At 38.2% G+C, this 26,631-nt stretch overlaps 1 protein-coding gene across 4 annotated transcripts in view; it reads right to left on the bottom strand.

The window, feature by feature from the left end:
* SPIRE1 (spire type actin nucleation factor 1) overlaps nucleotides 1-26,631 on the bottom strand; it is a 133,820-nt gene that overhangs the window by 23,056 nt on the left and 84,133 nt on the right. For 2 of the 4 annotated variants that reach the window (XM_052786833.1, XM_052786836.1), the window contains exons 5-9: nucleotides 17,600-17,683; nucleotides 16,371-16,535; nucleotides 9,221-9,307; nucleotides 8,707-8,836; nucleotides 5,048-5,089 (exon numbers count right to left, since the gene is read on the bottom strand). In XM_052786833.1, the coding sequence (XP_052642793.1) occupies nucleotides 5,048-5,089; nucleotides 8,707-8,836; nucleotides 9,221-9,307; nucleotides 16,371-16,535; nucleotides 17,600-17,683 (508 nt within the window). The remainder of the gene's footprint in view (nucleotides 1-5,047; nucleotides 5,090-8,706; nucleotides 8,837-9,220; nucleotides 9,308-16,370; nucleotides 16,536-17,599; nucleotides 17,684-26,631) is intronic. The other 2 variants (XM_052786835.1, XM_052786837.1) reach the window with 1 other exon arrangement.

Below are 26,631 nucleotides of genomic sequence, written 5' to 3'. Positions count from 1 at the left end.
TTCCTGAACAGACCATCCAATGAAGCAGCCCCAGCACCACCAACACAAGGTGTCCCTTCTCCCAAAAACTTCCTGGGTGGTGACTCCGCTGCCTGAGGGTGAAGAATGGCCTGTAAGTACTGTTGGAATCAGTGGGAGAATAAATGATGGGAAGGCCAACAGTATTGCTCTCCCTCCAAAAAAAATAAACACATGATAAGTCTGGGGAAAGGAAAGAGGAGGGAACATCCACCAGACAACCCCTAGCACTATGGAAGGTGATGCAATGGATATCCAGGGTACAGCATAAATTGTTTTCTGTTGGGTTTTTTTTTGTTTTGTTGTTGTTTGTTTGGGGTTTGTTTTGTTTTGTTTTCTAAGAATTTAGGCCCAATTTCTTTAGGCCCCAGAAATGGAAATTTCTGATCCATTTTGGAGGTAATTTATGTAGCCAATCACTATCTACAAAGCCTAAACCAGTTGTTATTTAAATTCACACGTGTATGAGTTGTTCATACATATTGTTGAGTTGTTCATATGTTGGTTTATAAGTCTTCTTGAAATACCGGAGAAGTTTTAGGTAAATCGAGAAGACAATCCAACATAGTATTTGTTTTGAAGGGCTCTTCAGCAGGAAATATCATTTATCACCATTCTTTCCTCCAAAGAAAAAAACCAGGGGTTTTTTACAACTTGCAAGCACTAAAGAATAAAAAAAACCCAAACCAAAAAAGGAAAAAACAGAAAACCATCCAATTTATAAAATCCATTTTGTTAATAGTGCTCAAGTTCAGTTTATCGTTCCTGCACTTACAGTACTGGATATACATGAATAAATGGATTCTCATAATTTAAAGAAAAGATAATGAAATTTTACAGTTTCAGCAAACAGATTTCAACAAAAATAACTTGTTCCAAAATTAAAACCAGAATTTGTTAGCAGATACAGACCAAAAAATTATTACTTTGTTTAAGCTATTTTAGCGATGTACTCAGGCAACAGAAACATTACTGGGTGGCAAATAATCATACATCATCATAAACAAGATAAAATTAATCAGAATAAACAAGTCAGAAACAATGCTAATGCTTATAAAAATGAATATGAGAGAAGAAATTCATGGACAATTCTTTGAAACAAAAACCTGTTTTTTAAATTTTTTTTTAATGGATGGTAGTTCACAATCACTAGTTTCATAGAACATCTAAATGTTTTGAAGATTATTCAAATGATATTAAAAAAAGGCTTGTGTGAGTAACAGCCTGGGGTTAAGATTTTATTAGAGAGTCAGACACACTGGGAGAGTGTCATTTCTCCGTGTTTTCAGGCAGCAAGTACAATGAGCAGTATCTGCAAATTGGATTAATATGTTTGGTTTCTTTTGAGTTTCTTCTAAGCTATCATTACAACAGGCAAATGAAAGAAGAGAAAGTCTTGATTTATTACTCGATCTTTGTGTTCACCTTCCCTGACTAGCCTTAAGAAGGGGAGACAAAAAAACCCCACCCTAGGATAATATGAAATGTGCCTTTATTTACATGTAAGATTACATCTCTTATGAAACAAGGAATTAAGCAGACCACAGATTACATGCAAACCACAGCAGTCATGTAACCATATGCTCTCTGCCTCCTAACCAGCTCTCCTTGGCAAATAATGACAACAGAAACCTGAATTTTGTTCTATACAGAAAATCTACTCCTCCACCTTACCACTTTTTACACTGAGTTTAAAAGACGGCTAAAATAGATTTGCCGAATTAATATAGGTTTGCTTTTTGCTAGTTATGATGATGATAATATACTGGGAAAGATTATATAATGAATAATGGTAACAGACATGTGCTGTTCCTTTCAATGGACTTAGATGTTGAAGTCAAACCTGAGAACTAATAAATCAGTATACCAAGCTGCCAGCCTTTTGCTGGTGTTTGCATCACATTTATTATTGTGTTATCTAAATTAAGAGATTACCAGGACCTGGTGGAGTTCCTTCCTCACACTGGTCTAAGGCACAGATCACGTAAAGCCAACAGTGGTACATACCACCTCACAGAGTTGGGAACAACAGGAATAATCCCTGTGAAATTTGGGTTAAATGTTTCAGTTTCCCTTTTCTTTTCTCCCTGAACCCCCTCTGCCCCCAAAACGTACAAACCGTTTCTGAAGTAACAACTCCAAGGCAGCCACGCATACAGCTTTGAGGGAAGAATTTGAGTGTTAAGAGTGGGAATGACTGATCTTTTGAGCTGCATTCAACACAGTGCATCAAAATTAGTCTGCTTTTAAGCTATTTTTTTATTAGAGGAATTAGGCAATGACTGCCCTGGTCCCTAGTCAATACCTGAGTACCTCTCGGATTACTCTCATTGCAGGTGGATACTACTTGCTCCTTCTATTCTACCAGTAGGAAAGAGCAGTGTAAAAGGAGGTCCCAGGCACCCCTCCTCTCCTCTTCAGGATAACAGCAGGCAGATGTGTGGAGCCAGGCAGTGTGACATACCAACTACACCAGCTCAGTGCCAGCAAAAGTCTTCTCAGAATTGGTCTGCATCATCCCAGTCGCAGACAGCAAGCATAATATAAGCCTGCACCTGTCATTTAGCACTTAGCAGGAAACACTTCTGTTTTTCAGCTGGTTTGTGTTTTTTCATGACAGCAATTCCATCAAGCAGAGAGCAATGAAAGCAGTGAAAAAGCGAGTATGTGGAAACAGTGATGAAAGCACAGTATAGCTTCCCCGCCTCCAAAATAATGAGAAAAGTGAAAGCACGCAAAGCAACAACATTCAAAACTACCACTTACTATCAACATCCCAACCCATCTAATTCATCTGTACTGCTCATCTGGTGTCTCACATCTACCTAACTGAAATGTTTTAATCATCCTGAATTTACTTCTAAAGACAATTTATCAGATCACTCAGTCATGCCATATGATACTACTTGCTGAGAACCACATGACTTGAAAAACAAAACCAATCACATTTGGAAGATGGATAAAGAAAACAGGAAGAGTTCTTCAGTGGTCAGTCAAAAAGAGCAAATCCAAGTACAGTACAGATTGCTATGAAGCTACTTCTTTAAAATAAAAACATTATGGTAATGAATTAATGGGTTATGAAGGGAGCTTTTATAAAATATTGTTTGGATTTAAACAAATGAGGATGTCTCAGGATTCTTAGAAATAAAAGGCAAAAGAAGAAGCAGACAGACACACGTAGAAGGACAGATCTGAACATTTCCCTTTTGCTGGTCACTGGCACACTCAGTTTCCTAGTCTTAAAATTGAAGGAACTTTTGGCATATCTGAAAGTAGCAATACTTTCTGAAAACTGAAGTTTGCCTGTTTATGCTATTACCTGAAGCCCTGGGGACCCTTCAGCTTTCAGTGGAGTAAAACATGATACCAAGTACCTACATAATTTGAATCCCACCAGACTACTGTAGTAGCTGTACAATACACCATGAGTGTAAGGTTTCACAAAAGGGCTTGAGCTGGATTAACTGCTTGCTACCACCTCTGACTGGTTCCTTCCCATCCACCCATGCTCATCACCTGCCCTCAGCCAGCTCTCTGATCATCTCATCAGATAGTAAGCAGGTTTAAATCACTAAAAGAGCAGAAAACCAACCTGGTAAAAAAATAAAAGTATTTGTTCCTGGGTTGCATGAGTTTAACCAGGTCATCTTGTGAATAAGTGAGCAGGACTGGCACAGAGCAGGAGGGGAATCACACGCTTAGAGGGGAGCTTGGGGAGGAAGGGGAGCAGCTAGAGACCCTCCTCGCCTCTTGACAGCGGCAAGCTGTTTGTTTGGCTCAGCCAGAACATGAAGCCACGTTCACAGACAGGCCACTTGTGAACTTCACTGGCATACTACAAAACTATTGCATTTTTTATATTATGGTAATCAAAAAACTTCTATATGGTCTTTCTAGTTCACAATATGCTAGCATTTCAGTCAGATTATGCCCTTCTATGGGGAAAATAACCACATGGAGAAACAGAGGGTGAAACTGCGAAAGTCCCAGATGAGATGTTTCTATGTGCAACTGGAGGGGGGGGGGTACAGCTGCTGTTGCTTCTTCACAAAATGAGAGCATGGATTTATTGGGAAACTGTTTTTCTCGGGAGTCACCTAGGGGAAATTAGGTAAGAGCTAGCATAAGAGCGCTCCTCAGCGGACAAACCTTTGAGGCTAATGTAGAATATTCCAACCTCAATGATGGGAGTCTTTGAGCCTGAGCATCCTGGAAAGTTAGTGTACGATGAGGGAGGAATGAAATTATTTTCTGGCTAGTAGGCACAAACTCTTTCTAATGTTGCTGTCTCTGATGTAGAACATATTCATATAGTTACTGCATGTCCTAACTAATGGCCCACCAAGAGGAAACTTTAAATTTGATATTAGATAGTTGATGAAAGATCAGCTATCGAATCCTCTGTATCAATCCTCAGCAAACCTTAGCAATTTATTTTGCTAACCAGTGAAGAAGGAAGGTTTAGCCTCTTTTGAATGAACGTCTTTGATTTCACGACTCAGAAAGCATTTACTGTAAAGACACTCAGTAGAACTGACAGTTCCTTTCTAGATTAGTATTCATGGGTGTATTTCATTAAATCTAGAAAGGTAGACGAGTTCAAAACTAGTTTTTGGATCCTTGTGAGAAATGAAGTACTGCAAAAGATGGTCTAGTCAAAAAGCAAGTGTAAAGACACAAAGGTCAGATTAATAAGTAAGTAAATCAGACTTGAAGGTAACACTGTATTCTGCAATCCTTTCTAGAGTTTGGAATAGCTCTGGGCCACCTTATTTTGGTTATTTATTTAAACAGAATTTCAGCACTCCATTTCAGGTGAAATACAGTTGTTTCCTATACCTAGGCATCCTTTTGTGGCAAGGGAAATGTAGGTAATAATAAATAATTTATTTTAATTTTTATTTTCACTGACCATATCTTGGAAGAATCCCTTCAAGTTTCTTTCTTAAATGGGAATTCAACAAACAGATGGAACAAATTTCACAATAAGCACAATAACCACGTCAGGTGTTGTTGCGCCTTTTACCTGACAAGTCAAAACTGTAAGACATGCTAAGTGGCCGCATTGCTGTAAAAAAGAAACAAAAACAACAAAAAGAAAACGATTCAGCTATTAGAAAAGCAGAGGGGTAATGAAAACAAAAGATTAACTCCACTTGAGACATTTTGGATTCTGTTGCCTAAATCCAAAATGTGTCAGACATGCTATTGCTTTACTGTAGTAAAGCTCAAAGTCTGAAAACTACAGTAGCATAAATGGGACTTGTAAACAGAGCAATTATAAACATATTTGTATAGTTGTAGAATGAGATTTTTTGGAATTCCATAAATCAAATATCAAAACAAGAGGCAAGTATCTTAAAAATGGAATATTTTCAATTAAAATGCCAGGAAAGAGAGAAAGGGGAGAGGGAAAAGAGACAGAGAGAGAGAGAGGAGAAAGAAAGAGCTGACAAAAATTTGAAAGTACAAAGCCACATTTCACACAAGTTTCAGTGACCTGAAATAAAGATATTTCTAATTTTTTTAAGCGTAATCTCCAATGATTATAATTAAACTAATAAAGAGAGACACCCGAGCTAAGCTTGAGCAGTAGTTTCCTTGAAGAGGATGGAAACAAAGGCCGAACACAGTGTGATTTGTGCTGATTCTTGTTCCTTTTAAAAAACTTAGGTGGACTTAGCCTTTAAAATGTATCCATAATATTATCCTCTTCTTTCTGGGCCTCTAACCATTTTATTCCTAGATAAGAAAGTGGTCAGATGTTCTTTATTTCTGGAAAGACCTATCTGTATTTCCAATTAAACAATGTAATTCAGGGAGCAGACACTCAAAATATTTCTCAACTGAAAAGAAAATTCCAGTGCACTAATCCAAATAAGCAGGCCAAGCCCAACAACAAGAATGTATAAGAAGGCATCAAAACTGACATCAGCTTATCTGTTTTACTTGACAGGTGATAAACGTGCAAGTTGGTATGAAAGGGCCTGTCAGCCACACGTACCACTGCATTAAAAGATGTTTAAAAAAAGTTTGTTCTGGGACAAGTTTTGCTCAGAAGAATAAATCTACGTGGTGAACGCAGCAGGTGGCTGACTCAGATCCAAATTTGGGAGTCAGGGTTTTTTTCCTGTAGTTCCTTAACTAGACAACATCAGCCACAGAGAACAGCCACAGAAACAGTATCTAAATCCCTGTGCAAATGTAGCATAAAGGCAAATACATTTTAAGGCATAAGGGTGTTTATCACCTAATGTTAAGTCCTCACTGAAGGTTGATAAAACATGTACATGAAACAAAGTTTTCTCCAAGCTCCATGAGCTCAACTTGCTTGAGTTACAAATCCATGCTTTTAGTTAAAAGGACATGTACCTCAAGGCTGTGTTTGTCTCCATAGCTTACTCTGATGATTTTATGAGGTCATTTGAAAGCTCACTCCAATTCTTCTATTCAAACCTCTCCCCTTGTAAGAACAGCTACCAAGACTAAATTACCATTTCCAAAGAAGTTTTAGATTGAGAGCAGCCAGCCACAGGCTGGCTTTTCTCAGTGGCAGCTCAGGGTAGAGAAGATCTTACCTGTACATGTGTTGTGCAGAGCAGAGAGACAAAGCCTGGGGCTGCTGGGAAACACATGCCATAGGTCCACCCATATCGCAGAGGAGGAACTGCAAGAGTACAGCCCCCCTCACCCCAGTAGTCAAGTGTAGTTGTGCTCTTGACTGCTATAAACTGAGCAACAACGAATATGTGCAACGTACCTTATACTCCCAAATATTTCACTCGTTCTTTTTTTTCCTTCTTTTTAATAGCAACGAATATTTCTGTCCAGATGGTGCAAGTGTCCCACATGGTGTTTCTACTTAGATTTATAATCCTTAAACCTCATTATCTTACATGTTGTTACACTAAATTACATTCAGTTGTCATCTAAACTATATGGCAGATCTATTTGTACCATACTGAATGTCACTAGCATTACTCCATTCCCAATTCTGCGCAAACACATTTTATTCTAAAAGAAACTTTGGACATAGCAATCATTTCAATGTGAGAAAGCATAAACCCTTGTATTTCGACATAAGAAAAAATTATCTTCAAGGCCTTTCCTCTTTTTTTTTCTTCATGCCAGCAGCAAATAAACATTTGGGAAATAAAACTTGCATGCATCCCCTTTCACACCTCCAGTAATATGGCATTTAATCCAAATGATTCACTGGACTGAACAGGAATTACCACAGTTCCAAAACTCAAAATTTTAATTCTTTAACAGAAAATGAAGAATTGGTGGAAGACAGGTATCCCTCATTGGAGGCCATACCCTGAAATCAGCCCAGGAAGTCCTAACCAGTAATACTCCAAAATTTAACATTGTTTTTAGAAACTGTTTACTAAATGGGTTTGATGTCATTTATATCAGTCAGAAATTTTGAAGATCTATTAGACCAAATTTGCTGCCCCTGAGAGGACATGATAGTTCCCAGATGGAGAACATTTAAAATACTGAAATTGAATGTCTGAAAGAAAAGTAAGGAATCATTCCACATTTTTACAAGCTTCCCACATTTGGAAAAATGTCTAGGCCTATTAGAAACATTAACTGATACAGCAAGCATAAACTGAATCCAAACCAGAAACTGGAAGGCCCAAAGAAACAATATTCAAAACATCATGCTTTTAAAAATGCACCCAAGCATTCACCAAACTCTACCGAGCAGTTCAAAAACAATGCAACAAAGCAAGACTGATGAAATTGTTTTTCTCTGGAGACAATGGGTTGTCACAACCCACTTGAATCCGGACCAGTGCCTTTAAGCACATGTGGCAAGTACAAATATTTTGCAAAAAGCAGCGACAGGGAGTACATACATGGATTATTTCATGCTTTTCAGCCATCAGATGCCACTTTTGCTCTTCAAAACTCCAACTGGCTCAGGTTTTGTGATACAATTAAATACCATGCTCTTAAAGAAATGTAAGTCACAATGTAAGACTGTATTTGTCATGCTTTTGTCATCAGAACCTTGAACTAATGCAAATTGGTGATTGTTGGAAAGCATAGTATTTGTATAATTTCAGAGTGGGTTGTTGAATATACACTGCAGAAATGAAATACTTTCCAGTGTAAGTCTGAATTATTTGCCCACTGAAAATATATACAAACACATGTTCCATAACTTACAAAATGAAGCAAAGATTTACATTCAAAATAAAAACAATAGATCCAGCAAACAAAATAAAAGCGTTTTTTAAATTAAAATAAGGAAGTTGATGATGCTAGCAACAGGAAACAAAGAGAATAAAATTAATTAAAAACAGACATGTAAAGAATACTTGCAGATATGTAAGGAATATTGCACTGGTGAGAAGCAATACCCATTCCATTCTGAGCAAATCTAACATTAACTGTCATGTGCAACAAGCCATATAATGCCATTAAATTTATCTAATACTTACATTAAAAACTTGAAGGGAATCAAGCTGAACCATACAGTATCTTATTTTTAAATATAACTTAGCACAAAGATTGCATAGCCCTAACAAAGCCTGTAGGTTCTTTCTTTTTCTGAAGGGATGAGAATAATTTTATCTTCCATGACAACTGCACAGGCATCGCTAATATTGCTGCTTCTTATGTGGGAAGTTTTCTGTGGATGCTGCAGGTAAAAACTAGCAATGTGCTTACCCAGCCTGCTACGCCTTATCTCATCAGGCGAGACTGGACGTAACTTCCTCTCTGCCTTGATTTCCTCCAGTATCCTTTCATGAAGGCTGCGTGGCCGTGGTGGGGTTGGTTTCAGTTTTCTTGCCGAGGCCTCAGGATATAAAGATAATCATATTTACATAAAACAGTGCTTCCTTGAAAGTAGATTTCACACTTTTTTGGAAAAAAATGTGGAAAGTTGTGATATGATTTTACATGCACTCAATTGTAAAACTCACGTAAATTGGAAAGAGGATTGTATTTTTCCCCAATTCATCATGATTTCCCAGAGATAAAGGGCTGCTGGTAATAACAGCTATTAATTGGCAGGTGCAAGATACTACACACTGTTCTTTTAAGAGATCACTTTATATACAGAAGACAAGATTTTTGAAAGCCCATGTCAGAAAACATAATATTTAACATATTCCCTGGACACAAACATGCTTTAAAAAGCCACATTTTTGTTAGGAATGAAGCCCACTGGATTACATACAGGATTTAATGGAGGTCGCGATCGGATGAAATCCAGGATTATTTCATGGGCACTCTTTTTTAATCGAGGTGGAATGTCACCGTTGACCTGGAAAGGAGAAAGTGAAATATGTATTTCCATGTTTTGCATTCATATTCATGCAGATGATGAGATCAATTGAAAACTCACAACAACCTTGACAGAGCTTGAAGTGTTCTGACACGTGCACCAGACGTAAAACCCCACCAGTCCTGAGCAGAACAACAATCCATATGCAGAGGACAGGCAAGCAAAAATGTAGATAACAGCTTTTCAGCTTTGCAGACAGCTGCAGAATAACCACAGCTGCAGCAGCTTTAATCAGCAATACTTAGGATTTTGAAATGATGAAATCAAATGTCAAGGCTGCAATTGTGTCTATGGGAGAATGCAGACAAAGACTGGATCATGCTTGGAGGAAAAGTTGCCAACACTATTTTTAAGAACACCAATTTGAACCATATCTCACTGCCAACCGTTACACAGTCTCTAATACTCTATTCTTAGCCTCTGAGAAAACATGGATGCTCTTTAAGGCCCCAGTTTTCTTGATCTCCTTACCATCTCCCAAGCACTGATGTGAAAGCAAAGCTAGATCTGGCACATTCACCAATGACTTGCTTGTAGCGATGGATGAAAAATATGTTCCCCTTGGTTTTTTGTCTTTACCACCTGTCTCTGCTGCTCTGGCCATGAAGAGGTGCCCTTGTGTGTAAATACCAGCAGAAGGAGAGGGAAGCCCTGAGCATGATTTCATAGCTACCCCTTCACATGCACTTTAAAGAGTACTCAAGTGTAAAATGAAGTTTGTTAATATGTCTAGAAAGTAAATCACTAGAATGCCATGTCATGCCATTGGAAGTACAGGAAGTGTATTTCCTCGCTGTAAATCATATATTTCTGTAGAAAAGGGGCTGGGTGAGGGTTGTTTGCTTGTTTGGTTGGTTTTCTCCAGAGAGACAGACATTTCTTCCTCTGATACCTCATTTAGACATAAGACTGTATACAAGACATCACAGGAAAGAGTCAGCAATTCACTGTATGTACAGGATATAAAAGAAGGCAACGGAAGTTTTCCTATCATATGAAGAATTTATAAACTGTAAGCTGGGAATTAGTGTATGGATTTGCTTAAAAAAATCCACCTGTCAGGTTCAGTCTTCATACAGCACAGTGCTCAAGCACACTGTCAGGGATGAGAGAGCATCCTATGCCATACAACCTTCTGGTACCTTCTATTACTATACAGTAGCTGGCTATCAGTCCTGTCCTCCAATTTGACAGAAATTCCTATGACACTATATTTCTTAGACCAAATGTCCCAAATTTCAGCACTTTTTTTTTCTTTTTTCTTTTTAAGGGTTGGTTTGCTCATCGTTCTTTGGGAGACTCTATTCATACAATCTCTGTAGCCAGAAAATGTATGTAAAGACACAGCTCTGGTTTGTCAAATCCCATGTGCTTTTGCTAACCAGAAGGAATGCTGCAGTCAGAAAAATGAGTTTGAATGCCCATAAGGTCACCTCAATATGATGCCTAATTGAACTGCAGCAATGCCATGCAGCTTCCATATAAGCTCTGCTCACCTCAGACATGCCCTCTTTCCAGGCTGAGGCAGAGCCACAGCCTCCCAGAGAAAATTCATCCCTTCCTGGTAAGGAAGTAGCTGCAAAGGCCCTCTTGGGAAACATTTCATTGCTTTCCTGGGGTCTCTTTCTGGAGGTATCCTACCCCAGACATGGTCCACATTCCATTTGTTCAACCCCCCACCTCCTTAGCTTCCTTAGAGCGAATTTCTTACAGCTTGGCACAGAATACCAAGCTGCTAAACTCTGCAACATGCATCACCTTCCTAAAAGTAGTGCAGAAAAATTAAAATTGAAAAGGTTTATATTAAATAGTGATTTGACATTCTATGATGAGGAGAATATTATTTTAAGTGGTGTGATTGATTCTTTCCGTTTAAAGACTGAGCAATTTTTTGAGGCCAGCAGGCTCTGTGGGATTATTAATGAAATGAGAAGTCTCTCTTCCCCAGGTTACTGTTCATCAGATGTCAAAGTTGATAGCTGAAGTTGAGAGTTATTACCATGAGAACAGCCATTTTGTAAACTGATAATCTCCATTCCAGCCTTGGGGAACAACCCTCTGGCATGACAATAGGAAATAAATAATACATGGATCTGAGCCTTTCACCTCAGGGCACTCTATGCCCTGACTTAATGCCACCAGGGTATAATTAGTATCAGTATTCCCATTTGATGGGAAAAGGAGAAATGTAAGATTTGCTTAACTGATTTTCCACAGGATACACAGGGAGCTGGTGGCAAAGCAAGTGGATGCTTCGCAGACAAGAAGCCAAGAGCAGGAGCACCAGTGGCAGAACCTGCCTTCTAATACTTGGTGCCCAAACCAGATGCTGCCAGGAAAGTCACCGAAGGGAAGCTTTTATCCTCTCTGTCCACACTAGATCTATTGCTTTACTCAAACTAACTCTCTCTGTAATGAGCAATTTCACATGCATCTTTTACTTTTAATTAATTAAAATTCATGGCTCTTGATTAAAGTCTAAATCAGAGATATATTGCACAGATGCAGCCACGATACATGCAGGGGAAAAAAAACAACCAACACATACCAGATTGGCCCCAACGGCAAACTAGTATTTAAGTAAATACCTCAAAACACTGTAAAACTATCCTAAGTCTTCATGTGTATAAAATGGCTTTTGTACAGCAGTGGGCATTAAAACTGGCAGTGTGGGGAAAGCATAACCAATGGTTATAAAAATCAACCAGAAATTTAGAGATCTAAACAGCAAAAGCACAGAAAAATTACCATGTAATCATCTACTCACTCACAACCTGCTACGATCACATTTTAATAAATAAATATGGATTCACAGTTTAAAAACATAGCTGCAAATGGTACTTAGTAACCTTTGGCTGAAACTTGAGCTTTAAAAATGGTGATCCCAAGCAAGAAGTGCATTGCATGTGACTTTCACAAAAACTACATCACTTATCATTGACATTCAATTATCTCAGCCATTTATTTATCTCACTATAAAAGGTGACAGCATTAAGTAGGAGAGTGCTATCTCTAAATAATAGGCAACATGAAACTGATACTGTTTGTACGATCTAGAAATTCTCATTTAAAATGAGATTGCATGGACACTGAAACAGAGGGGGCATGCTACAACATTTCCAGAACAGCTCATGATAAAGTTCTGTTGTGAATTAAAGTATTATAAGTAGATATATATTTGCCATCTTTCATTATGCAGACAGTATAGTGCTTTTGTTAACATAGTTGTTACACAGTCTGTATTTGACACCACACAGCAAGCTCAAGCAGCAGTGTCCAAGAATGAAGTGCTTTGGTACTTCACATCATATGCCACTGTATTCACCCTGCTGTTCCTGCACATCTATTATAGATACAAGTTTATGATACCATATGATAACCATAGTACTTACACAAAGTCACTCCTTCTTTGAATACCCCTAAAGCATGATTAGGAACTGTAAAGCTCACTGCTCTACCTAGGATGACTCCTAAACTTCTGCAGAAACAGGTGACGGAGGCAGAAAATGAAAAAGAATAGTTCCCTGCTTAAAGCAGCTGAATACCACTCAGTAAAACTAAGTCAGACCTGTGCATAAGAGAATGACAGACTCTAGCATGCCCAGCTGGACAAACTGGTCAAAGTTTTTTCCTCACATTCTCTACGTCCAGCTTGAAACATCTGAAATCTCACTTACGAAAATACTGTCCATGCATAGCTGTTATTGCAATTAATGTAAGTACTGTAAGATGCTAAATACTGAAAAGAAATAAATAATTTTTGTTAAAAATACCTGAACAACCATGCCACAGGATTCTCAGATTAGACATTCAAATTACTGGACATTTTTGGTAATAGTCACTTCAACCTATATGCCTAAATTCCCCTTGGCCAAGCTAATAGCACTGCATCACAGGTATTTGTGAAGAGCTCGGATACGAAGACAAGAGCACTGTTACCTCTGAAGAACTGAACTGTTAATGCAATGTAATGCCAAGTGGATACTACATAAAAGGTACTTGACAGCCATGCACTGAATAAGTAACATAAGACCTATCAGCTACTGTTCAATAAGTACTGATCAAGAAATATAGTGAAAGTTGCACATCTTGGGGGGAAAGGTGGGCAGGAAAGAGAGCTAATTGTGAATCAAGGTGGAATTAAAAGCTATAGCTTAACACACATGCATAATAAAGAAAAATTAACCCTGTAAGAGTAATTTAATTCTTAAATTTCCCTGTTTCCAAGTGTTGACTCTACCAATGTTCACAATTTTTAACTTTTTGGGAGTGAGTGCTCCATAGGAGAAAAATGCTATTAAATCTCTCCAGGTAGACATTTAGATTATAAAATGCCAGAATGAAAGTTACCTCGTTCCCGTAACAACCACAGAAACAAGGACTCTTGCACTGGGATAGAGAGATGACAAATCTGAAATTATTTTTGTATGTACTGAAATAGAAATGCCAACGTCACCGAAACTAATGAAACCAGATATTTACAAAAAGCCCAGAATTTGACATTTTACATCTTCAAAGCATTTTGAATATTTGCACTATGACAGAAGATGAGTGAGAACAGACAGCTCCAGTTATTGGCATCTGTTAACACTTTTGATAGTCTGAAACACCAAAGTAGTTCCTAAGTAATGCACCTAATAGGAGTATCTGTTCCTTTCATAATTTCTACTCGGAGTACTGAGCAGTCAGGGACAGATCAAGCTACTCTTTTAAACATAGCATTATATTAATAAAAAGAACAGTAAAGACTTCATGTTGCATCTCATTTACTTAAAAAATTTACCTAACCTCTTGTTATCATTAGTAGCATATGCATTTTCACAAGCTACCAAGTCTAAAAATACTACCTATAAATTTAAAGCAAAAATTGCTTTTAATAAAAATTTTGCCATACATCCATTTTGACTGAAAGAAACAAACATAATCCATCTTTCCCAGGCTGCCTTAAACCTCAGGTTTAGGATTCTTGTTCTTTTCTCCTCTTCTCAAGAACTATGACAGTCTTCTCTGATGGGAATACGTATGATCAGCTTTGACCCATGAGGGTCAGCTAAAAGATGCTGTATTTATGCGACCTAACTAAACTTGTAATTCTGTGTGAATCCTTCAGGCTCCACACATTTCATGTCAAGCTGCACTCTTATTATTGTGCATACTTTGCACATTCTTCAAGCAGACCCTGCAGCAGAATCCAAGTTACTGAATTTAAGACATCTAATAAGAAAGAAGTTCTTTTTCTAACACAATGTCATTAGCAGTTGTCAGACTAAGCCAGCAATTACATCACAGACAGCCCTACAGGTAGTGTACCTGCAGCTGATTGTAATCCCAATGCATGTTTATGCCCAGAGGTCACTTTGGACAATCTACCTAGTAGACAAGATAGCAAGACAAAAATAGATGCTTGCAGGGATTTTGTATACAGTGAGAGCCTGGATGAGCAGAGGAGCAGCTGTGCCTCCAAGACCTACCATATAATGAAGAAAATCTCTTCTGAAGAGGCAGGAGCTTGTTCAGCAGAAGGTGAATTAAAGGCTAGTCTGACAAAAGCAAAATTAGATGACCCAGGGGTTCCCATTCAAACAAAACTACTATCCTGATTGCATACAGTAATCAAGGTCCTGAGGGGACTGTTCCTCTTTTGCAGTGGGTAGTAGGAACACTTAGCACAGGTCTCTGAATTGTTAGCAGAAAGACAGATAACATCATTACCTGGGTATGTATTTTATCCTATTGATTTACCATTTAAGCGACATCTGCTGCAGAAAATGAATACAATCTGATAGTCTAAATCCAGATCTTGATTAGGAAAGTACTTTCAGCTCATACATAAAAGGCATCTGTATTTGTAACAGAACTCATTTATTTGCTCCCCATGTAGTTGTTCCTATTTTTTCCTCCTTTATTCTTTTTTCTAATGATCTCTGACAGAACAAACTACACGCTTTCTGTCTCTCTTGTCGTCCCCCCCTCCCCCATCTCTGAATTTTTCTGGTGGAATCACAGCTTTTTCACTAACAAAGGTTGTGTGAGGTTTTGTCAGGAAAGCAAATACATTTGAACACTGAATATTCTAAGACAATGCTTCCACTGTAACTAATAACAGGCAAAGATAAGTAAGTGCAAGGTATAAATATTGAGATTAACCAAATACATGCCTCTGACAAAGGTGTTTAAAATGTCCTACTGGGGATAAGGAGCCCTTTAGATCAGTTGCTAGCTTATCAAGAACATCTTAATGTTGAACACAAGATAAACCAAAAGGGAAGAAAGAACAAGGAAACACCAGTAAATATCAAATGGGTTCTAATAAAAAGAGTGCCTCAAGTCAATCTTACATGCACCTTTATGAGTATCTAGGAGGAGGAGACCCATCAACACTCTCCAGCTTGCTTTGACATATTGTCTTGACTTGAAAGCAGCAATAGGATATGCTGAAAATAATTAAGCTCAACTTCTACAAATTGAAGATTTAAGATTTTTTCCATAGAGTATTCCTTGAAAATTCATAACAGATCATGGTAACATAAGTTTTCAAACACTGTAATATAGGTAGTAGGTAATATAAGTTTTCAACCACTGCAGGTTTTCCTTTCCCATCACAGTATCACTCATGTTACAACATGGTACCACATTACATTCTGGAATTCCAAAAATTATGTTGTAAGTCAAGATAAATGTTCTTCCCAATAAGAAACACCTAAAACAATCTCTCAGTGGAAAGCATGACAGGACTTTTGATATGACTCTTAAGGTTGTCGTAAAACCAACACAAGTCATTTGTTCAAGCATATGATATTTAGGTATGTCTTTCAGAATTTTAAATGCCTGCCATACCGAATACAAAATACACAACATTTGTTGGTTTCATGTTTTTCCCCTCAATGTACTACGTAAATTTAAGATGCCATATAAAAACCATGAACATTACTATATACATGAAATCATAATTTCAAGGTTCTCAGAAAAAAAGAGGAGAAGAAGATAAAAAAGGAAAATAACATTTCAGATTTGACAAATTCTAGTGATTTTCTTGACTTACCATGACCTTCCTTAAGGTATAGCGTTTGGATCTAATATCATCCATCAGCATTTCATAGGGTGTGAGCTGATATTCTATTGGGAGCGGGTTGTACTGACGCTCTTGAACTTTCTTAAGTTTAACACCATTCCGTAAATCTCGCATCACTTGTACCCAAAAACGAGCCTGAAGAGAAAAGAGAGAAAAATTTTATTTGATACCTTACCCTTGAATGCCACCTCAGATTAAACCAAAGTTGTTCATTCCCCTTTCAGGACACCACCAAATACGTACAGCTGTTACTATTTTATTTTTAACACATCAATCAAAACCCATTTTATTTTATATAAGCCTATTTTTAATCCTCATGAACGTAAAAAAACTTTGTTGCAACTCAGCAGGACTGCAGAGTGTCACCTCAATGTTCATCTCTAAGATAATACAGAAAAAGGATTTGAAATTCTCATACCATACATCTGTATTTCCATTTCAAGTATACCGTCAAGCACTTCAGGAAAGTTTCTAGACTTATAGCTAATACCATGTGAATTAGAACAGTGACTGAATCCAAAACTTTGTTTCCCTTAGGCCCAGAACTTTCTTGCAAGATTTCCCAGCAGTTGTTCTTCAAATAGAAATTTTGGAATGGACTCCAAATCCTAAGGTCTAGCAATAGCCTCTCAGTACCCAACTTCCTTTTGCTCTGTCTCTAAGAGCACCACGCACTAACACCTCCCTCCCATTTTCTGGGCAGAGAGAATGGCTGGAGAGGAGGAAGAACAGGAGGTGGATAGAAAATTGGAAGATTGAAATCAAGTACTTTCAAGAACCTCATAATATTCCTCTACAAACTGGCAAGGATAGTAACTAGCAAATAAAATAAGCTTCCTTCTGTTAACAGCTTCTCTGTAACATTTTTCTTTCATCATTGGAGAAGCTCAGCTGGTGGCTCTGCCTAATGCCTGGCTGCCCCTTTGAAGGGCAGTCAGCATGACACCTGTCTAAATATCCAGCCTTTTTAAATTGCAAAAGCTTCTCCATGAAAACAGTCTAAAGAAAAAACTGTAATGCTTGGATACTTGTATTGTTTCATCTGTCTGCGAAGGAAGGTTGTCATGAGTTACTATTAATTCATATGTTAAAAGAACAGACACTGAGTTTAACATAAAACAAACAACTTTAGGTAAGCATTATGAAGAAATATAACCTACTAGTAATGATGCTGAATCACTATTCAATTGTTGTCTTACCCAGTCAGCATTTTTTAAGTCATCAAGATCCGTGCTGGATTCATCACTTGCCTCTTTGTCCATTTCTTGAATCTTCTTCAGATTCTGCCAATGAAAAGAAAATGAGTCAATAAATGAATGGTGGCATTACTCTCAAGTAAAACTGAAGCTTAATTTTTGACATCTGTTGAATTATGTTGTTTGGGCATTCTACTGAATGTTTTATGACTTGAATAGTAATACTGTAAAAGTAACTTGAAATACTATTTGAATATCTTTCTCTTAATTGAAAAGTAGACCTTAAATGCTGGAAAAAATCTTAAGTTTTGAGTATGAAAGTACTTCAGATAATAGCATGCCAGAGGAAAAACTATACATAGAAATTTTAATATTCCTAAAATTGGGCTATGCACAGAAAAAAACCCAACCACCTATCAGGTCTGTTAAGCTACAACACAGAAAACTTTACCAACTTGGTAAGGATCCCATTCATACCAAAATTACTGTTACTTGTTGAATTCAAGACAGTTCATTTTTGTAGAAGGAGAAATTCCCAGAAAGTTAGTTGTGAGGAGAAATAAACTATGAAAAATCCTTTAAACTGAATAGTGACAGACTTGCATATATATTGAAATTAAGTAGTCTGTATAACATGGTTATAGATTCTGCAATCTGAGTAATAAAATCATGTAAGAAAGAGAAACAGATCTTTCAATGTTTAAAAACTGCTTTTTATGAACAAGACCAGATCATGCAAATATGGAAAAGATTGTCTGTAAAGGGGCCAAAAAACCCCTTTCATACTAACAAGAATTGAAAAATGATTAAAAGTTACAGCAGACCAAACAATAGGCAGGCTTCACACAGACGAATGCAAACAAAAGATTTAAAAGGCTGTGGCTTTACAGATATGATCTTATAGACATCAACAACTGCATATTCAAAATGCTGTTTTTTGGTTCACTTCTGTATAGAAATGTTCTGAATCAGCAGTACAAACAAATTCTCAATATTCCATTCCACTTTTACAGAGAGTTCTCCAGGAAATCTTTAACTATGTTTAATTTGATCTGTTTCCTAAGTACTCACTAATATATTCAAAATGGATAATTAAATCCTCTGCTAACTACTTGTTTATTTTATGAGACTAAAGCAACAGGTCAGAGGTCTGACATTTATTTCTTTATCAAAAATCTTTTTCTCACTTTTAAGCACTCAAGCTCTTCCTTTAATGGAACTGAACAACCAGTCTCAATTTAGCTTTTGAGCTTCCTAGAAAACTTAAAAATAAGCGTATTTTGTAAAAAATTTCTTTCCTGGAAGTAGTTCCAAAACTGCCGACATTTCAGTGCAAGAAACAGAAGCACTGGAAGAGTGCACATTTAACAGGGTGCAAGCATTTCCCAAACCTGGTTACAGAGATAGCACATGTGAGTCAGCCACCACAGAGGTTTTGGAAAGAAAGCAGATGGGTTATTTATTGTCTTACCTAAGTAACACACTTGCTTTCATATTGAAGAAGAAATACTACCATTGCCCTATAAAAATAAAGAACATAATTTACAGGAAGACTCTAAAAAAACCCACAAATCACCTACACTACAGAACGTGGGAACATTTTGGCATAACTTGCAGTATCACCACAGGATACCCAATTGGGAAAGAATGTCTTTATGGAAATTTGTGTTGGTGCTGTCACTGCGGTCAGCAGTCAGTCTGACACTTACAGGCAATCACACTTTTCCAAGAGAAAAAAAAGAAAAATGGAAAGAACAAGTAACATAAAGGGCTCACTTATGTGTGTTTTGCCATCCAGGGTTTCTTCTTTTCTGTATCATACAGTTGCAGTAATCATTTCAAATACAGTATCTGTGAACTGTAAATTACTTGCTTTTTTGAGAACTGCTAACATTTATTGATAAACTGCAAAATATAAAATCATTCTGATACTTTCTCCTTTTCCTCTTTGTAATCAAAAAGCTGACTTCAGTAAATGAGCTCACAGCTGTCAGATTTGCTCCTCCTTTCCACACTGGAAGGTACACATTAATTTTTAAAAAATTAACATGTTCCAGCTGTTTAACCTTTACTTTGACTGTTCAACAAGATTTGCAGCAATTACCCATCACAGCAACCATGTTCCCTACCATACAGTTTACTGGGCTCATTTATGCCCAAAGGCTCATGCCTTTGACTGACGTAAATATTTCATGAAGCTAAAAAGACTACAACCTGTTTTTCTTAACAGCAGAAAATAAGAAGGGGAAAAAAAAAAACAAACCCTGAGCAGCTGAAAGATCTTCCAAATAAGGCAACCATCTAATTAGTTTCTCTGGACCATAGCTAGAGGGGGCGTTTCTACCCGAGAAAGCACAGGTGTAGTGATGCTGGCTACACTGGAGAGTTGCAAGAGCAAAACCCGCCAGCCAAGAGGTAAGTCTCTCACAGTGCAGTTTTATGATCCAAATGAGCTGATACAAGCACAGGCTACTGCCAAAGCTGGGCTCCTACTCTTCTCCATCCTAGCCAAGTGCTCCAGCTGCTTCCCTCATACCAGCACAGATCCACACTTCATAGGGATAGTTCATTCCTCTCCCCAGCACCCGGCTCAGACCCCTAAATGCAGCTCACCTTGCAATTAGTGGAGAACAGTAGAAAGGAAAGGAATTTCCATCATTATAGAAGTTAGAAAGCTTTGGAGGATTGGGGAGAAAAAGAAACAGCAAGTGCTCTATCCTTGCAGCCAGTGCTTAGGAAGGCTTCTTTAACTCTTCTCCCCGTCAGGTGCTGCTTAGGAAGGATTAAATTTGCTGTGACAAATGATAATGTTTAAACTTCTAGACTAAATGAAACATTATCATTTCCCTCCAGTACATGCCCCCAGCCAGCATCAGTGGGTTTCGCATCTGTTTCAATCGTAAATTACGGAAACCAACATATTTACAATACAAGAGACCATTTGTCAGAACTTAACTGTGATCTAAAACCTGCGAGTAACCTCAGTGGCTGTAGCCACTTGTACTTACCCTTGGGACAACAGCTTAAGAAAAGCTATTATAGTATAATAAATACATGGCCTAAATGGGTTTCCATTTCAGAAAGCAGAAATATCTTAAAAGGGTTTTTCTAAATGATCCCAGAACCTCAGACCCATACCACAGACCTGATTCACCTGTTCCAGCCTGGGTGTTCATTCAGGAAATGAGGTTTGGATGTGTAGGAAGCGAGTGTTTCAACAGCTTTAGCTTTTTTTAAACCATTACAGCAGCTGGCCATTTTTTTAAAAAACCTGCATTTTGTGACAAAAGCTAGTAATAAAAATACCAAATGTCTTCAAACGTCTTGCTGCACTATTAAAAGCAGGCAGTTGATTTGCTGCTGCTGCGTGTCCCACATTTGAGACATGCTCTCCTGTGCTTGGTGACAGATGGGAGTTTATATAAGACACTTGTCAGCACAGTGTCAAAGACTTGCTTCCACAAAATGCTCTCTAAAACGCAACGTTTTAATGAAGACAGTATTCTCAGGAATCCAGATCTGGACTTTGCCTTTCACCAATTGCAGAACACAGTCTACTGCAGTTCCCAGTTTATATTCTTAATTAGGAATCATTTGTTCACTGATGTAAGTAATTCTTATGCTGCTATCTGCAAAACTAATAAAATATTCTTGCACCTCTAGGCTCAATTTAAAAATACATAACCCGAACATAGGGGAAAAACTGCTTTTATATATTCAGCTATCCAACTTGGGTTTAAATTCCAAGGGCTCGGCCAGCAGCATTACTCTAGTTCTCTGAAAAGACCCAAATCCCATTTAATTCAAACATGGGAATAGGATCAATTAAATCAGTCCCTGAAAACCTCTCGAGTGGATATCAGACAAAGTTTTTCATATATAGTGGTATGGGCTGACGCACTTTGCTCAGCTTTGGAAAGGGCAATAGTCACCATGCTGCTCAACATATCTGTTTAAGAAGAGGCAAAAAACCCCCAAAGCAAGTGCATGTAACACTTATGCCTGTGCCTGCATCACTTCAGAAAAAACAAAAACCCCCACAAAAACACCCCAACAGCCTTTTCCCTTATTTATTAAAGCTCCTAAATTGAGGGATCAAACAGATCAAGATGGGGCTGCAAGCCTGACGACACCACCACAGTTGCAAAAGTGGAGCCACTGGAAGCCTGGAAGTGTAGGCACAAGTGGATTTATAAGCAGAAAGTTTGTGAATCAATTTCTTTCTCCAGCTGTGCTTTCTGAAAATCCAAGCAGCAGGGTATTTAACAGCTTTTACAGTCACAAGAATATTAAGAGCAACGTGGCTAATGACCGTATTTCCAAACTAAGTTAGCCGTTAACATTGTTTAGGTACGTATTAACTACGTCTATTATCATATTTTGTACAAATAATACACCAGTATAGCCATGTTAAATGGAAAGTAACACTTGACTTTTTTAATTAACTGCTTTCCAATTGAGTCTTTGCATGGCATGAAACTAGGAAAAAAAGAAAGGTACTTTCTTTTCTACTCATGTACTTAATTAGAATGTGTATGTTTATGTTTTCATACAGATCAGATTGAAACAGATCCAGGCAGAATTATGAAAGGATTATGGTTTTACATCAGGAAGGACAGAAATGAAAGGTGACATGATTTAAAAGAACAGTACGAAGATGATAAATCGGGAGCTTTATCTGTATTCTACCAAAAACTTAATTACAAGGCATACTGTGGATAATGAAGTTATGGATGAGTTTTTGATGAACAGGGACTTTCACTGCAATCGAAGATGTAGGCAATTATAAAAATACACAAAGTCTTAATTAGTTTGGAAGGAATATTAATCTTGATGCTTTAGGGTGTACATCAATCTCTAAAAATTTTTGAGACATGAGTCAAACCTACTGTGGCAGATTAAGACACATCTGCCTACTAGACACCTGTTGTATTTTATGCTGGCCAGCATCACGTGGTGTCTTTTTAGCACCAGCTGTGCCATTTGCGGAGTTGATCACCCACAGCCCACTCACGAATGCTTAGCTCTGCTACAGGCTGGCATCACCATTTACTGGTACCACTCACAGACTCACAGAGTGGTTGAGGTTGGAAGGCACCTCTGGAGGTGAGCTGGTCCAGCCTCCCTGCTCAGGCAGGACCATCCAGAGCCGGTTGCCCAGGATTGTGTCCAGACGGTTTTTGAATATCTCCAAGGATGGAGACTCCACAGCCTCCCTGGGCAACCTGTGCCAGCACTCGGTCACCCTCACAGGGAAAAAGTGTTTCCTGATGTTCGGAGGGAACCTCCTGTGTTTCAGCGTGTGCCCATTGCCTCTGGTCCTGTCACTGGGCACCACTGGGAAGATTCTGGCTTCATTCCCTTTGCATTCTCCCTTCAGCTATTTATATACATTGATGAGATCCCCCTGATCCTCCTCTTCTCCAGGCTGAACAATCCCAGATCTCTCCCCCTTTCCTTATAGGAGAGATGCTCCAGTCCCTTCATCATCTTTGTGGCCATTCCTGGACTCACTCCAGTATGTCCACGTCTCTCGCATAATGGGGAGCCCAGAACTCTATCCAGCACTCCAGCTGTGGCCTCACCAGAGCTGAGCAGAGGGGAAGGATCACCTCCTTCAATCTGCTGGCAACACTCCTGCCAGTGCAGCCCAGGACACCGTAAGGCTTCTTTGCTGCAAGGACACGTTGCTGGCTCACTCAGCCATTAAGCACACGTGGAGCATTAACTCCAGTAATAGGCAAAACTAGGCAGTAACAGGGTGCTGAAGGAGAAATGGGGCAGATATCCCCTCAATAAAGCAAGTTCACAATGTGGATAGCAGACCAGGTGGATCCCCGGTCCGATCCAGAACAGCAGTTTCTCCATTCCTATGCTTGTATAGTCTCTCCCTGTCTCTCTCAGTCACACTTGGTGCCATTTCTGAGCAACGTGCATGACCTTTTCAGATACTCCACAGCAGGAACATTTGCTTTATCTCATGGACATCGCTTATTTGTGCCTACAGTTCTGTCTAGGTGGCAGCAAAGGTGATCTCAGTGACTTTTGGATAAACCTGAAAAAGATGAATCTTTTCTTTCACATGAGGTCCTTTTCAGCAGATATTCAAACTATCTTTCCCCTCGCCACAGATGCATGCGTTTCCTCCATCTTGTTGACCTTTTTTCCATACACACAATCAAAAAAAACCAAAGGGAGAGATCCCCTTTTTGTGGAATTTTCCTACTGCAATTTTAAAAGCTCGGTGCTTGAGATTGGAAACAAGCTGTACTCCATTTTTGTCATCAGCTGTAAATGCTTAAACAGCAGGACACAGTTAGGTCTTTGCCCAACAGCAGGACACAGTTAGGTCTTTGCCTGTCAAAAGACCACTTCTGAATGGCAGCAGGTGGTACCCAGACTGGATCTACAGCAAGAGCACCTTTCACAGAGCCCGAGCAGCATACGGATGCTGCCAGCAAGCTGAAAAACCACCCCAGTAAACTTGCTAAAAAAACTTCACCTTGCAAAAAGATGCAAAATTACATCAGATTAGTTAACTGAATTTCAACCTTACCTTTGGAGTTGCTGCTGCTACTCCACAGAAATACATATTTTTACTACTATTACTCTATTTTTTTAATTTTTTTTTTTACTATTGCAATAGTAGTATCACACCTTTCTCGACTCTGGTTTGAGTCCTGTCCTATGCATCCACTACATTAAACATTTCATTCTCTTTAAGAATGGAAGTACCATCTTCATGTCTGCAAGTCAGCTTTACTGCTGACCTTTCATACACAGGGAATCAGACTGGAAATAAAAACCACACAGCATCAAGTATGTGACAAAGTGCCTAAAACATTTTATTTGACATCCATTGAGATGACCTGAACAACTCACTCATTGCTTCATCATTTCTGATTAATGCACTTACCCAAACACAGGCCTGTAAAACCCTTTCTGAAACTATGCTCCATTTGTTATATGACAGTGATGTTCACATGACTGGAGAGCATGTGACTACTCAGTGTATATATATTAGTAACAAAATATATTACAACCCTATAGGCTTATCCCTCCTGATCTATCCCTCATGAAATCCTTTAACTTTCAAAATCCTGACAAGTTTTTACAGTGCCAAATTGAAAACAGCATCACAGCAATATTTTTTCTGCCTCTCTCTCAGTTTATTTCCCTTCTAAACCTGTCCTGGGCTATAGCATAAGATAGGTCAGATTTGGTCCATTCCTAGCAAGTAGGTTTCTGCAGATAAAAACTCTCCCTCTTCCACTACAGTGAAGTTGGCTGTTTAACTGCCTACTGAGCAAAAACTATGAACTTCATATACCTGGGAAACAGATACCCAGATGCCATCCAGTGGCCCCAGAAGGAATCCAAGGAATTTCAAAGTAATTTTTATTCATAGGAAAGTTATTTTAAGTAGTTTTAGAGGATTCTTCCCCCTTTCTAGTGTTTTTAACTTCATTTTGATCTCACATCCACATCTGTGTCTAAGTCTGAGGAATTCTAAAGGAAGATCTCCAAATAAAGCTGTCAGTTTTTTAAATAAATTAACAGTTTAAAATTCCTGGCATCTTTAGTGTCACAAACACAATATTACACAGTGTAAGTTTTTTTTAATTGGAGCTGATGTATGTAACTTGGGTTTTTTTCCCCCAGTTATCTGCCAATGCAATCATCACAAATTCATGACAACAAATGACCTTACTGAAGTATTAAGTGTTTCTCTTCTTTATACCCAATACTCATATGACATTAACAAAAGGAAAAGAAAAACAAATTTATTGACTTGAATAGTATTTAACCGTATTCCTCATGAATTAAGATTCTTCTATGTATTTTCAAGAGAGAAGAGCATATAAACAATACCACAGCTTTTACTGGCACAAACCTATCGTGATCATGAGATTCCTGCTTGCGTCAAGTATAAACTATAGAGGTCATTTTAAAATGGTGTAACAAAATTTACAGCATTCCACCTCATATTTTCTTCACACCTGTTTTTTTCTTTGTATGTTACTTTATTTTCAAAATTAAATACATTCCAAATCTATAGTTGGATAAAAGCTATAAGCAAGGATCAAGCACATCATAAACCCAAAGTACTAGATTCCTGAAGCTGCTTGTAAGATAATTTTCTTGGTCACTTCTCATATGCCTACTGGGGGACTGATCCAGAGTAAAATGAAATCAAAAGATCAAAATTCTGGCCTTGGTTAGGTGCAGCAATAAAAGTCTTACTGATTTTAGTAGGGCCAAAATTCCATCTACAAGGATTACTTCCTTTGACCTAAATGTGCTTTGAATCAATCCCTAATAGCCTTTGAGAGGCAAATGGTTTCTTTCATTTGGGATTAACTCATAGTATGCTCTATGGTGTGATCAGATGTTGTTGGGTTTTTACGTCCAATTACAAGGTGATTAAATAATTTGCAAATTCAAAACACCCCTCTATTTTTTTAATAAAAAAAATTTTATTATTAAGACCTGATTTTAAATGGTTATTAACCACAGTATTTTACTTTTACATTGACAACAGACATGCCTTATTACTGCTTACTGTGGCCAAAATATTCAAGAACTACTGGAAACATAATTCCTCTCTGAGCAGAAAGAACTCCAAAGGGTCTTATCTTTGAGCCTCAACATGGACTTTGCAATAGCTGTTAGTTGAGGTATTTCTAGCACAGGTTCCTCAATTAGTATATCCAGTGGTCAGAACACTAAGGAGCAGTCAAAAGGCAAGATGGGAAATTAAAGACCTCAAGGTTCAGGAGACAGATTTAGCACAGAGATACTGTATCCTGTCTGCTCTCTGTATCAGGGGCATTGGATGCAGACGAACCATAACACAGGCAATTCAGAAAACAAGTGGCTCTTTAGCCATGCTGACACTGTCAAAATTACCCTTGTATGATACTGCTTCAGTTTAAAAATTGCTTTTGGTTTGAGTAGGACTGGAGGAAAAGTGGAGGTGAAACTTAACCACAGGCAACAGAAAAACATCTCTGAAATGTTCTCCCCCTTGGACA

The sequence above is a fragment of the Harpia harpyja genome, chromosome 5 (genome assembly GCF_026419915.1).
Source record: "Harpia harpyja isolate bHarHar1 chromosome 5, bHarHar1 primary haplotype, whole genome shotgun sequence".
NCBI classification, from domain to species: domain Eukaryota; kingdom Metazoa; phylum Chordata; class Aves; order Accipitriformes; family Accipitridae; genus Harpia; species Harpia harpyja.
This window is presented reverse-complemented; position numbering and strand designations above follow the sequence as displayed.